The 14,465-nt window shown below is 42.5% G+C and overlaps 1 protein-coding gene across 2 annotated transcripts in view; it reads left to right on the forward strand.

Annotated features, from left to right (window-relative positions):
- The window catches only part of glra4a (glycine receptor, alpha 4a), a 45,858-nt gene that overhangs the window by 23,192 nt on the left and 8,201 nt on the right, over positions 1-14,465 (forward strand). For both annotated transcript variants that reach the window (XM_023794851.2, XM_023794852.2), the window contains exons 3-5: positions 10,935-11,002; positions 12,597-12,820; positions 13,693-13,775. In XM_023794851.2, the coding sequence (XP_023650619.1) occupies positions 10,935-11,002; positions 12,597-12,820; positions 13,693-13,775 (375 nt within the window). The remainder of the gene's footprint in view (positions 1-10,934; positions 11,003-12,596; positions 12,821-13,692; positions 13,776-14,465) is intronic.

Consider the following 14,465-nt stretch of genomic DNA (forward strand, 5'->3'; position numbering starts at 1 on the left):
CAAAGGCGAAAATCATTCGCTCTTCCATTGAAACCAAACATTTCACTGTGATGACACAAGCAAACATAATCACACACAGAATGACCACAACGCATAACTCTGATCAATTCACGACATTACTCCAGAAGCCGTATATTGCCGTATATTGCAAGCTTATGTAGGTACTTCAGCAGTCAACAACCAATATGAAACTGTAAAGTTGTACCATGAACAAGACCAATTCTCACACATTTATTTTCTCAAATTCACATTCGCATACAGTAAAATGGTATGAAAAATTGATGCTCAAACAGTACTGTAACAAACACTAGTGTAAATATGGTAAAAGTATGAAATCATAGCAAAGTATAACCTAGTTTAAACAAAGAACTAGGAGGGAGCAAAAACATGGACTGTCTGGCAGCGAACTGGGAAGGAGCGAAAGCGTGGACCAGCTGGGGTTCCCTGAAGACCGGACTGAGAAGAACTGTTATAGGGGCCCAGCAGTGGTGGGCACAGCTAACTGAAAATTTAGCTTTGAGAACCGCTAATCGGCTAACTCCAAAGTTTAATTTGATGACATTAAACCAATGAACCACTTTAAAAAATTCGAGGAAGCTAACAGTAACCGCTAACTTTTATTATATTAGCTTCGCTAATTAGCGGTTAGCAAATTAGCTGAACCCTGTCCTCCACTGGGACTCAGAGTGGCATGGAAGTGCAGAATCCCATGTTGATTTTATGGCTGCACACATTGTCCTCCCTCTTGCCCAGGGACTTTCACACTGTCCACTAATGTTACATCCCCATCTACTTTTAGTGAGGTTACAGTTTTTCTTGATTGCCAAGGCAATTTCTTGAAATTATGCTCCACTTCTCAAAACTCAAAACACAAATGCACACTCATCATCACAAACTCCGAACCTCCACTCAAAACTCTGTACATGAAGAGCACAATATAAAGACATGACGCATGTAAACTATTCTGTTTATTTATTCTTCAGTGTACTATAGTAAAACAAATTGAAATCGAGTGGAAAAAGTAAAGGAACTGTAAAATATGCAACTGATAGAATACATATATTTACTAATATACTGTAAACCAATGGGGAAAGTATCTAAAGAAAGAAATCACATTAATTCTACTTCAGCATTCTCTCTCTGGTCTGGGTCAGGCCAGAGATTTTCATCAACATCACGGGCAGCTGGGAGAAAAAAACCCTTGTATGCCTTACCCACCCCTGGCAAGCCTCAACCATAATATATAAACAAGCTTCCTCCACGGCCTGGAGGAGATCAGCACAGATGTAGGGGTCTCTGTAAAAGGCCCTGCACCGGCATGCCAACAAAATTCCTCCATGGGGTTTAAGAAGGGAGCATATGCAGGTAGAAAGTTGGATGTTGCTGATTCTTCGGTTGTTTGTGAACCAGTCAGTTTGTGAACTATATCAACCCAGTGGAAACTGACACTGTCCCAAATGGCAGTGTAGCATGGTTGCTCTGGTTGTGCTGGGTCCCTTTGGTCTAGTCCAGAGGTAGGCAACCCTGATCCTTGAATGCCAGTATCCAGTAGGTTTTCCATCCTACCTGGTCTGTGATGAACTACACCTGATCTCAGGCAGATAGTAAATCATCAGGTAGAACATAAAACCTGCTGGATACCGGCACTACAGGACTAGGGTTGCCTACCCTTGGTCTAGTAGGTATACATGATCTCGCAGAAGCATGGTGCTGTATGGACCAAGAGTGGCATGATGGTGTATGGACCGAGGATGGCATGATGTTGTATGGAAGGAGGGTGGCATGGTGGCGTATGGTCACATTTCCTCCTTGCTGGCCAGGGACATTCACAGTGGCCCAGTGGCCAGTTATGTTCTTCTCCTTTCTCCTCGGTAAGATTAAATCCTGCCTCATCAGCAAAGATGAGTTCATGAGGAGTGTCACTGGCATCAACTTCAAAGCTTCTCTACAAAAGAAATTGAATAGTACAGTACGTACCAGCCTACTCTGAAACACTTTACTATAGTACACAACAGTAGGCTTTCATACAGTATAGTATGTACTACAGTTTATACAACTGTAGTCAAATACCTGATACAGTATGACAAACCATACTTGTACCTACAGTATTCCAAGAACTGGTCCATGACTATCGGATTTCCTTTGGAAAGGAACACAATAGGACTGTCTCATCGTCAACCTGTTCCTTCAAAGAATGCGGTCAATTGTTGAGATGCTGACCGTGTGATGCTGAATGCTTTGGAATATTCCCTGCTCCTCGATGGCTGTCCTTTTTATCTCAGCAAGTGAATGATATTGTTGGCTATAACTATGCTGATGATTTCCATCTCTTGCTCTTTTGAAAATTGCCACCTCTGCCTCCATTAGGTGGTCATCTCTCAGTTCTGCAAAAACAGACGTACCTATGGGATCACTGTACGCCATCCACTTTACAAAATGCGGTATCAGTAACTCCGAATTACTGTAACTGTATGTGATATGGCACAGTAAAACAATGCAGTTCAGACAGCATATAGTACAATACAGCAAACAGCTACAGGACATGTCTGTGCTGTAATAGTACGACACTGCAAAGTTACATTACAGAGCAGAATGTACGGTACCTACTTCACCTATTTTCCTCTCTGAAGGTCCAGATTAGAGAGGCTGTTGTGCAGCAGCTCCGATTCGGCTGGACTCTCATTGACATCCCATGCACAATGTTCAAGTAGAGTTGCACGAATGTCACCAGAAACTATGTGTCTCCTTGCCCTTCCTCTTACACCTCCACCTCTACCTCATCTCCTCTCCTCCTCTACTTTTCGGTCTTTGTGAATCCATTGTTCCAAAACAAGTGAACTGACCCATGGCCAATTTATCTATCTGACTGGTGTATGGGCAATTTTGACTCTTTGTGTTTCCACCTGGGGACTTGTGCGTTAATTGGGTTCGAGGTCTGATGACTTGAGTTAATGGTATCGAATGCCAGTGCTTTCTAAATGTGCACACACTGCAGCCGCTTTGAAGGGATTTTTGTGTAGAGTTTCTCACAAAAAGTTCAACCAATCTGAATAATGTGAAAACAGGGTAATACATGTTTATAGTTTTGGGAAATGGATTTATCTTTTGATAGATGGTGTCACGGTTTTGGATGTTTAGCTACAGTTTTTTATTTTGCAATTGCTTAAAGCACGATTTTGAAAACAGGGCTCATTTTCTCAAAGAACTTAACACAATTCACTACACCCCCTGTGCAAAGTGCAGAACACCTCATATGTCCACAAAAACATATCAAAACCAAACTTTTGCATCAAATGGCACACACTTCATTCATATTACCACATTTTTGTCAAACCAACCACACACTGTTGTGCTCAATCAAAAGTATTTTCATCCTTGGTTGGCTTGTCAACATAGTGCTGTATGCAGAAAATTCTACACAGAGAAACTGTTGAAGTCTACAGAAATATGTGCAGAACACAAATACTGTTTAAACAAAAGCTTTTATTTTTCTCCACAACAAATCAGTCAGTCAATCAAATGCACAGCACATCCCACATTAGTCGTAGGAACAAAAAAATATGCTCTATGAAATATAGTGAACAGAAAAGGAAACTTGAGGGGAAAATATACAGAAAAAATACAAAAAGACAAGAAAAAATATTTAGACTGCATCTTGCTGCCTATCTGGGTCTGGCCACAGCACCTGGTCATCGTTTCATGCAATATCATCACGCGCCCATTCCACTGCCTACAGAAGAGGCCTGTGCAGATAGGGCTGATGGTCATATCCATTCTACCACCTGAAAAGAACTGCTCAAGTGGACTGAGAAATGGAGAGTATGGCGGAAGATATTGAACAAGAAATTATGGGTGGTCAACAAACCAGTTTTGGACCAGTACTGCATGATAGAAGCTGACATTGTCCCATTCTACCACACATCTGTGCTGCTCTGCATCATCCATATAGTCTGCCAGAATTTTTTTTTTTAATTTAGTGATTAATTGTCATTGTTGACACACCACAGCACACAACAAAATGTGTTCTCTGCATTTAACCCATATGTGACAATGTGACATAGCAGGGGGCAGCTAATTCAGCGCCCGGGGAGCAGTGCTTGGGGGCGGTACCTTGCTCAGGGTACCTCAGTGGTGCCTTGCTGGTCGGGGATTTGAACCTGCAATCTTTCAATTTCAAGTGCACGTCCCTAACCTTCAAGCCACCACTGCCATTTACCATATGGTACTTGAGTCTGAAATAAATTTATCATTATTATTACTATTATTATTATTATTATTATTTACATTTATATATGTGGACTAATATTTTGCACACTGGGAACAGGCGAAACACAAACGTAAGCACATTTTCTTGATGGACACTTAAAGTTGGTGCACCAGGTGGTCGAGTCACTTTGGCTGGTGAAAAGCAAAGTTAACGACAGAATAAAATAATCAAGCTTGTGGAAGCAAGACAGTCTAAACAAGAAATCAGAGTGAGTTACATATTTATGAAAACCGTTAAATGTGACTGCAAAGCATTGCAAAAATAACTTAATTTCAGCCCTAATCCCAGTTAAAATGGTATAGAACCTCCACTGCTCCTGGTGTTTGTGAGGTTGAACCCAACCCAATTTTTGCCCCTGCAAAAATACCGTAAAAAGTAAATGAAAAAAGAACCAAGAATCTGTATATTACAGAAAATTATATATGTTTCTCGGAAAACTGTGTCATCCTCTATTATTTGCCTTTGCATTTCCTTTAAGCTTACATTTCCTTTTAAACTTTACAATACAGTAGAATGAATTACCTTCCCTGAATGTCCTGACCAGGAATGCAGCTAAGAAGTGGCTTACATTTGGCTAGACCTGCTGGCCAGCACCTCTCTTGGTCACGTCATGAGCCAGTACATGGTCAATAATTGTTGCTCTGATGTCATCAGTAATTTGGTGTCGTGGTCCTCCTCCTTTTCTTCTGACCCCCTGACCCCCTTCTCTCCCCTCACTGCCTCTTCCTCTCCCTCTTCTTTGATTGGCTGGTTGTTGGGCTCCATTTTACCAAAGAGGCCCAGCATGCATTTGCATAACTGTTCCCTCATTGGTTGATATGACAATTAGAATAATGTGTTGAGAATAAATCTTGTTTAGACAAAAACTGTGCACTAATTGTGTTGCAATGGAAATATAGGGGTTTGGTGTTTTGAGTGGTAGTGCTTTCTGCAAGACAGCATGAGTTTAAGAGTGCTTTTCAATAACACTTGTGTTCAATGAAAACAGTGTTTAGCAAAACTGCTAATTCTGTATGTGTGTTTCAGGAAATTGTGTGTAAAGTTCCGCAAAAACGGTTATCAATATGGCAACTGAAGTAAGGCTTTGAAGAATTGTTTTTGGAGTGTCAATTGTTGTGTTATCAGTGTAGCCAGAAGAACTTTTTCTACAGTAAATTGTTCAGGATTCTTGTACATTTATGCAGCTATTAATGTAAATAGGTATCATGCATAAACTGATGTATACAATATGATTAGTGGAATCCTGAACTACGTATGCAGAATGAATGGAATTTTGGTTACATACCTGTGGTCAAGCTTAAATGTCCCGATGACAGAGGCAACAGTAAATCGGCTCATGTTGAGCTGAACCCTCTGTGCAGCCTCTCTCATTGTAACCCATGGTTGATACTCGTACATTAGTCAACTAACGCTTCCCGGATTTTGTCAGAGACCTATGCCCCCCTTGGTTCTCATCCTCCCCCTCCAGCTCTACCCTTACCGCTCACTCTTCCTCTACCTCTCACTCTCACCCTCCCTCAATATTTTCCATTTCTTCCATTGTTTTTTATAAAAATCTACACACGTGTGGTCTTTATAGTGATTACATCCTGATTGGTGAGTTGACAATTAAGCAATTAGGTGCTTGGCCAGGTGGCATGTGTATTAATGAATTGGTTCAGGGGTGTCAGTGTTTTGAAATGGCAAACGAGTGACTTTATGTCAAATTCCTGTGGCTTAGAATACTGTGTGCAGTGTATTGCAAGATGTGTCACATTCAATTGCAAAATGGGCGCAAAAGAGAAAATATTTTGTTGTATATGTGAGATGAGAATGTCGGTCTCATTTTGGTGTGTTAGCAATTGTTTAAAACTGTAATAGGTCCAGTAGTATGTAAGCGATCAAGAAAAACTGTAAATCCTGCCTCATCAGTATAGATGTACTCATACTGGGTGTCACTGGCTTCAAGCTCAAAAACCCTCTTCAACAAAAGGAATCAGATAAAAGTACATTACACTGTACACACTGCACAGTAAAAGTGGAAAAGCTTAATGAAGACTAAATCACAACTGTATTGTACATTTTACTGCATCATGATGATCAGGGTACTATATACTGTATGATGTTGCATTGACTGTACCTGTACATATTGCTGATTCTGGTTTTTAGCTTGGTCTGGACTCTGTATATCTGCTTCATTTTCAACCTTTTATGACATAGGATGCAGTCAGTGGTTGGAATACTGGTTTGATGGAAACTATGACTAGACAACTATGACACCCTGACCATCATCCCTTCCTCTTCAGGCTCCTTGTCTATGTTCCATTTATATTTTGCTCAAAAAGAACCAGAGTAAGCACATGATCACATGTGGCCAATGATGGATTAGCAACTTCAGAGGCCCATAGGCTACACTTTCCCAGGGCCCCTCTCCTGCCCCCACTACCTAAAACGATACAACGACTAACTATAAAGCTCCGTATTAAATATTAGAAAATCATTTCTATAAATATTAGAAAATCATTTCTATAAAGTCAAAGAGAACGTGACACTGTATCAAACAAGGGCAGTCAGATCAGAAGATCAAAAACCAGCAAGCTTACCCTTTTACATCAGTCATATGCAGTAACCAGAAAGAGCACAACAGAAGAGACCTCACTGGATAAACAACTCTCAGTAGCAGTAACCTTAAAACATTACACTCGGATCCAGTGTGTGTGAACAGCATCCACAATGTGCGCTCAAGGTACATTTACTATAGATAGCATAGATCACAGATAACTTTACAGAGAGGGGCAAATTCCAAAAGAAAATAAAACAAGTTCTTGCCATTAAAAAGTTTTCTTCTATGCATTTTTGATAAAGATAGACTCCATGTAGCAGAAACAGACCATGATTATACATGCTATAAAATACGCAATCGTATAAAAAGAGATACATTTAGAATTGGTCTCCCCATTCAGTCTTAACTAATCACCAACTCACAATCAACTACATCACGAATAATGGATCACTTCTAAAAAATAATAAACTAGATGGCCAATAGGGGCCCCCAATCACTCCGGGCCCCTAGGCTACAGCCAAGGCAGGCCTATTCATTAATTTGCACTTGCACGTGTCTCCTGGAACTGTGTGCTCTGACATATCTTAAGTTATAACACCTGGGCCGGTATGCATGAAACTTCTCAGAGTAAAATTTCACTCTTAAATGCGTCACAATTCTAAGAGTGACGTGATTTTGCTCCTACTCCCAGACTTAAGAATAAGTGGCATGCATAAAAATTCTTAAGTGTTAAGACTTGGTCTCAGCTCCTAAATTATTTAAGAGAGCTGGAGAGGACTGCTAAACCAGTTAGGAGTTGCTCGATGGCAGCAGCACTACGCGCACGAAGACGGAGACAGCGCACTTTCCGAGAAAGAAAGGACGTACTGCAGACGTACGACAATAATGAATTGATAAAAAGGTACAGGCTCGATCATGAGGGCCTTCTTTTTGTTACCAACCTAATTAGGAACCGGATACAATCTCCTACGTCACCTAAAAATGCGCTTACAGTTGAACTGAAGGTGATAATGATGCTACGTTTTTGGCAACTGGAAAAATATAATAATAATTATTATTATTATCTATTATAGCGAGGATCATAAGAACAATATAAGTAATGACACAAACCTGTAGCTTGCATGCTTGTTTTATAAACTGTGATTTCCTTTCGCGAGGTCGATAAAACATTATACCACCTTTTTTCACATTCCGCTGCTGAACGCGTTGCCCGAGGTGACGCAGCATTTACGGAGCTTGCAATAGCCTCCTAAGCTTTTTTTTTATCCGTGCTTGTAACAGCTGGGCCAAAATTTCCTCGCACTACCTCCTTCCATTTAAGCACCAACTGTGCCAAAAGAACCGTTTCGTTTGTCGTCCAGTTTGGTTTTCTTTTAGAATCCAATGTCTTGCTATGAGTTTTGCGTTTAACCCATACAGTAATTTATACAACAACAACAACGACAGATTTATTTTTGTATAGCGCATTATCACAACATTACATTGTCCCAAAGCGCTTTACAGCATCCCCACCCAAAGCCCCCAGTGAGTAAGCCATAGGCGACAGTGGCAAGGAAAAACTCCCCAGAAGGAAGAAACCTTGGGAGGGACCAGACTCAAAGGGGGACCCCATCCTCCAGGGGCCGGCAGGGAGAGTCAAATACAGTTAAATCTGAAACACAAATGGGGAGCAGGGGGGAGATGGCAAGCCGGTGCCACCGCTCCCTCCAATCGCCAGGCAGCCAGAAGGCAGGGAGCGTTTCATACAAGGAAGATGACACAGGCAGAATGGCGAGCTGGATGCACGGACGTCATTGGTAGTGGCGACGTCACATGTTGCAGGGAGTGCTGGACATCTTGATAGATTGAGGGCTCCAGGCAGCACCCCCCAGGAGAAGGTGGTGGAAATAAATGCAATTAGTCAAAGTAAGGGAGACTATAGGCAGTGCTAAAAGTTAGATGAGTGCAATATGAAGTGCAATGCACAACATGTGCATCTATTAGTAGAAATTGATTGGTGGTGTGCTAGGTAGATTTCCATACAACCAATTAAAGGTATGATCACAGAACCGTATGTTGTATAAAGCTGTACATTAACGGTTTAATGTCACTAATATATTCACCGTGCAGCTCCTCTATTGGTTGAACTCAGTATTTGGGGCGGGATTTTATGTGTAGTCCTCATTTCACGACACTTAAATGCTGGCTCCGTCAGCACTTAGGAATTGGGCTTAGACTTTGTTGAAAGTTACTTTTAGCAGCTTTATACAATGCTCTTAGGTTCGACTTTTTGGTAAGTATTTTTTTACTCTTAAGTCCAAGTGTACGACCATTCTTAAGACCATTCTTAGGAAGTTTTATGCATACCGGCCCTGATGTTTATTAATTTGGCGCTAATGTTTGCGGAATGAGTGGTATGACCTGTGGTTTAGCAATGCATATTACGTCTAATTGTTAGCTCAGATGGTGCAACCAATCTGTGATATGAATGAAATGATAGGAAAAGTGTTTATAATTCTGGGAATAGTGTCATAATTGTGCAAACGGAATTGAAGCACAGAGATATCTAGTTGAGTTTTTCAGCTCTGCTATTTAGGCAGCTGAGGAAAAACTGTACAAAGCCCTTTTAACAAGTAATGTAATAATATACAAATTTTTGTTAGGACTCTTCTGTTTTGTTGATAATATTGTTTCTGTACAGTTCAGTTGACCATGCAAAAGGCTGCATCATTAGATCAGATGGAATCAAATTGTAGGACAGGCCCACCCTGGTGCAGTATAAAGGATTTGCAGGGTGGAGCAGGTGAGAGGGAAAAAAGTAGAACTCTGCATGGGGGAGGGGCGGGGGATGGGGTTGAGCTGGGGACAGATCTATTTCGAAATTGCAACCTTCATAAATATCAAACATAATGGGAGCACATTATATGATGCTAACAAATTGAAATGATCAAACTGCGTAAAATAGACAGGCACCACATATTGAATACATAAAACTGTTACAACTAGTAATATGGCAAAAGTTTATAGTAGAAAAGTTGTTCAGTTAATGCTTACATGCTTAGGGGCACCATGGAGAAATTTCTAGCTGCTTGCAGTGTTAAATACAATGTGATGGCAACACAACACCTAAAACAAGTAGAGACAGAAAATATGACCACATATCTGGAAATACCATTGTTTGTGTGTGTGTGTGTGTGTGTGTGTGTGTGTGTGTGGGTGGTTGGTTGGAGGGAGTGGAGGGGAGGATTAGGAGAAATATATCAGCCCTACAGGGGTCCTATCCAAAAAATGTATGAATACCACTGATTTGGACTGTATTATGGTTTAAGTCTCTGCTCCTGTTTTTAAATGTGCATAAGTTATGGTGAACTGATTCATAAGTGACAAGATTTCACTGCCTTATTTTTGAAGGTTTATGGGTATGATCATAACCTTTGATGGCCTTATGCATAGATCCCTCTGTACTCTGTGCAGTTGATGTTTATGAAATATTGCACTGCAGGATTCCTCAAAGAGATGGGAGCCAGTCTGCCTTTGTCAAACCGTGAAGCACAAAGTTGCAGATAATCATGGCTGGTGAAGAGGCGTGTGTTTAATCTGCACATTCATCTCACTGATTAGGGAGATAGCTAATCCGATTAGTCTACGATATCATTTTTCTACCTGATTAAAATCCTCTCCTGTAGCGATGGCCTCACCAATGAGTACATTTCCATCTGCCTCCTTTTGTTCCTAATTGATTAAACTCATCATATCCAAGTTCAGAAGCAGATAAACCTCGACTTTTTATAATGCCAGCTAAATCCTGATGCTTTATAAGTTTTGGAAGGGAAGGAAACTGCACAGTATGATATATGCTAATTAGTTGTAGTTTTATAAAGCAGATAAGAAACTTATTCTGGCAGTTGGAAGCATGCCTACATCGCCTGAACTTGTTTGCAAGCTTTTTATCGGAAAAATGTTTGTTGAGTACAGTGTCAGGGTGTTCCCCATGGCTCTGTCCTCGGTCCTATCCTTTTTCTGTAAAAATTAGATTCATGACTATTTAACATGACATGTTGATAGAGTTGCACCTCATTTACTGTTGTTATATACATCTGCCCATCATGATACAATCTGCAAAAATGCCTGTTTTTCCTTATGCAGGACCTCCAGTGAATGTCACCTGCAACATTTTTATCAACAGCTTTGGATCCATCACTGAAACGACGATGGTAAGACGCCCACGTGGGAGTGAGCTCTGAACCTCTGCTTTGCTTTTGACGTTTTTACTGCATCCAGATGGGTGCCATTAATTGGGGCAAAATCAGTGCATCTGTTAGCTACCAATTACAGGATCTGGGAGCCACCAGCTTTGCTCACCGCCGTGTTTCAGAGGGAAGACGCAAAGGCACATGCCTACGTCACCCGGGAAACATCTGGGTGGGAGAAAATGACGTCTACAAACTCATAGGAGAGACACTGTTTTCTTGGCTTCCTGCTCCGGTTAAATCATAAGCTGGCAAATCTCGAGTTGTGCCACAGTGGATTTTTAGGCCACTCTTCCATAGAACCAGCACAGCATGAGAACATTTGTCTTATTTGGAATATAGTGTCAGACTGGAATTATAAGCTCTCTCCAGTTTTGAGGCTTTTGCCCAGTGCTACCTTCCAGTTGGCCATGCACTCTCAATTTGTCATCAACACACCTGGCTCACCTTCCTCACAGTCACCCGAGCACAATGAAGGGCTTGCTCAGGATTAGCATATCAGGACCAAATGTGCTAGGCCATACCTCTTCTACATCTATTCTCTGGATCCCCTCCTTTGGAGCTGGTCACCATAGATATCTAATGAGATGAGCAACTGTGGTGACATGATGATAATTAACTGTCTGCTCTGCAATTAAATGGGGGGGAGTGTGGAAGGATAGAAAGAAATAATGCAGGGTGTCCTCCATGCGTTTGAAAGACCTTAGTCAGCACATAATGGCACTGAGTGGTGCAAGGGTTGCTGGGAAAGTGCTATTAGCACTCTGACAGGGCTGGAGTATACCTCAAGACAGCGTAAAAGTTATATAGTTATGCAGTACAGTCAGATGAGCAGTAATTAACACGTCACTCAAACCTTTGTTCCAAAATTTGGTTGTGGTTTGAAAAAGGTGCCCATCAGCTGCAGTAATTTTAGCTCCTTTGTTACATTTGAGTTTATTTTCATTCACTTCCCAGCTGGAGCAGAGCCTGGGGTCTTCCGTTGCTTGGGGTGGGGGTACTCCATTTTCTTCCCTCCATCCGCTGGCATGTGGTTGAGGTGGATTGTTATTGCTAAATGGCCCTTAGTGGGACTGACATCCCATTCAGAGTGTTCAACGCCTTGTGTCACATGCCCCCTGGCTCTCCGCCACCCTGCATTGAACAAGCGGTTCTGGGCTATAAGTGGGTATAAGTTCCAGCAAAAATGTCACCACTACCCAAAGCAGAGATTGAAGCAGAGATTTTTTTCTGAGGATTAATAACTTTAGGTTAGTTTTAGCTGTTGTGGTTTTCTGTTACCAGGCCAATGATGCAGAGAAGTTTGAATCTGCTATCAGATGCATACTGTACAGTAATGTTATTTTTACTGTGATGTATATAGGAATAGTCTGTATCTCACAGGTAGCGCTCTGCACTGCACTTTCTGATTATATGTTTGTTTTGAAGATGTGTAAAATTGCTACAGACCTGTAAGTCACTCTAAACGAAAGCAAGGGTGAATGTTCAGCAGTGACGCATGACCTCCAGTGTGTCCCCCACCTTTCATGACAAGCTCGTGCCGTCCACCATGTCGCAGGACTACCGGCTCAACGTGTTCCTGCGGCAGCAGTGGAACGACCCGCGGCTGGCTTACAGCGAGTACCCGGATGCCTCTCTGGACTTGGACCCCTCCATGTTGGACTCCATCTGGAAGCCCGACCTGTTTTTTGCCAACGAGAAGGGAGCCAATTTCCACGAGGTCACTACCGACAACAAGCTGTTGCGCATCTTCCAGAACGGGAACGTGCTGTATAGCATCAGGTACTCGGCACTCCGTGTACCGCCTGACATCACTTCCTGCTAGTCTTCACACCTAAACCGATAGGCTAGGTGACATGGCGTCCAATTTATTCTACAGCTGCATCATTTATTCTGAAAAGCTGCCACTTCTGCTTCGTTAACGAAGCCCGCTGGGCAGGTGGGATTCACGTGGTGAATGTTTTCGACACCATTCTCCAGAGGATCTCACTGTTCCTCCTGATGGTTATTCAGTCAAAAACTTTGAAATCTCTGGCCAGTGCCGCTTTTCCCGGAATTTGTGAGGAACATCGGAGCGTGACGCTGGTCAGTCGCGGCTGTAATCGGTGGGCACTTATATCCGTAATGGTGGTATTTTCTGACAGCCGTACTTTACCGCCGATAATTATACAGCTCTCTCTGCTTAATAATCCTGCCTCAGGCCCCCCACGCAGCACCCATGCCTCGCCTCCCCCCCCCCCCCACCCCTGGCACTCTGAAAGCCCAACACTGAAGGACCACAATAAATAAGGCAGAATGTGTCTGGCAATTAGTCTGCTGTTACAGTAGTGCAGAGCACTCAGATAGGACTGTAACTCATGGCCTCTTTTCTAATACACTATCTTATCAGGGGGGTTGGTGGGGGCACTATTATCCTGTTCTCCTACTTGGAGGCTAGTGTGAAATGAAACATCTCGGTAATTTACAGTCAAACGTCCTCTCTCCCTTTCTGGCATTGTCCCCTGAGCCTGGGCTCTCTGCCTCTGTCCTTTTTCTTCTTCATTCGTCACTCTCTCTTGCTGTGTATTGTAATGCAATCCTCCTTCCTCTCTCTCTCTCTCTCTCTCTCTCTCCTCGGTACCCCCCCTTTCTTTCCCTCTGGCCATCTGACTCAGGCTGACTCTGATCCTGTCCTGTCCTATGGACTTGAAGAATTTCCCGATGGATATTCAGACCTGCACCATGCAGCTCGAGAGCTGTGAGTTGCTTCCTTCTCTGTCCATCCATCCCCCACCATCTCCCAATCACCATTCTGCTGGTTTGCAACAAAGTCTGTTGTCATTCACTGGCAGGCAGTAAAAATAATGTTAAATATCCAGGGGATCCTTGTGACTTGGACAGGTTTAGCAGAACTGGCTTTGGGGTAAAGTGCGTTGAGACAATGTAATGCTGTGAAAATGCACAATACAAAAATAAATTGAATTGAATTGAAAAGCTGAAATCTCATCCCCATACCTAGTAAAGGTCATTATAAATGCAGCATGTGTAACTGAACTACAGGCACAGGGAGGGGGCATGGATCACAAACCACAGTAAAACGCTCCACGTAACGTATGCGTCTATTTTAGTGTGAGAATCAGTCAGGAGAACAGGAATAAATGAGCAGTATTCCCGGCTCTGCACTCAGCCGTTTCCTGATTCCAGCTCTCAAGGCATCTCTGCTTTCCAAAACAATTTCCAGCATATCAATAATGAAACTTTCATTTTGTGCTCCTTTTATTACCCCCCTGCCCCCCCCCCTGCCCCCGCCCCAGCCTCCCCGTCTTCATTGAGGCAGAGCGGGCCACCCTCCGTCTCCGAACAGCAGCTGTTTTCCGGAGCTCCAGGCTCACAGACCCCATTGTGCCTTCTCTCTGATTGGCTGGCCCATCCCCCAGGCTCACAGACC

Source organism: Paramormyrops kingsleyae, chromosome 10 (assembly GCF_048594095.1).
Source record: "Paramormyrops kingsleyae isolate MSU_618 chromosome 10, PKINGS_0.4, whole genome shotgun sequence".
In the NCBI taxonomy this organism is placed as follows: domain Eukaryota; kingdom Metazoa; phylum Chordata; class Actinopteri; order Osteoglossiformes; family Mormyridae; genus Paramormyrops; species Paramormyrops kingsleyae.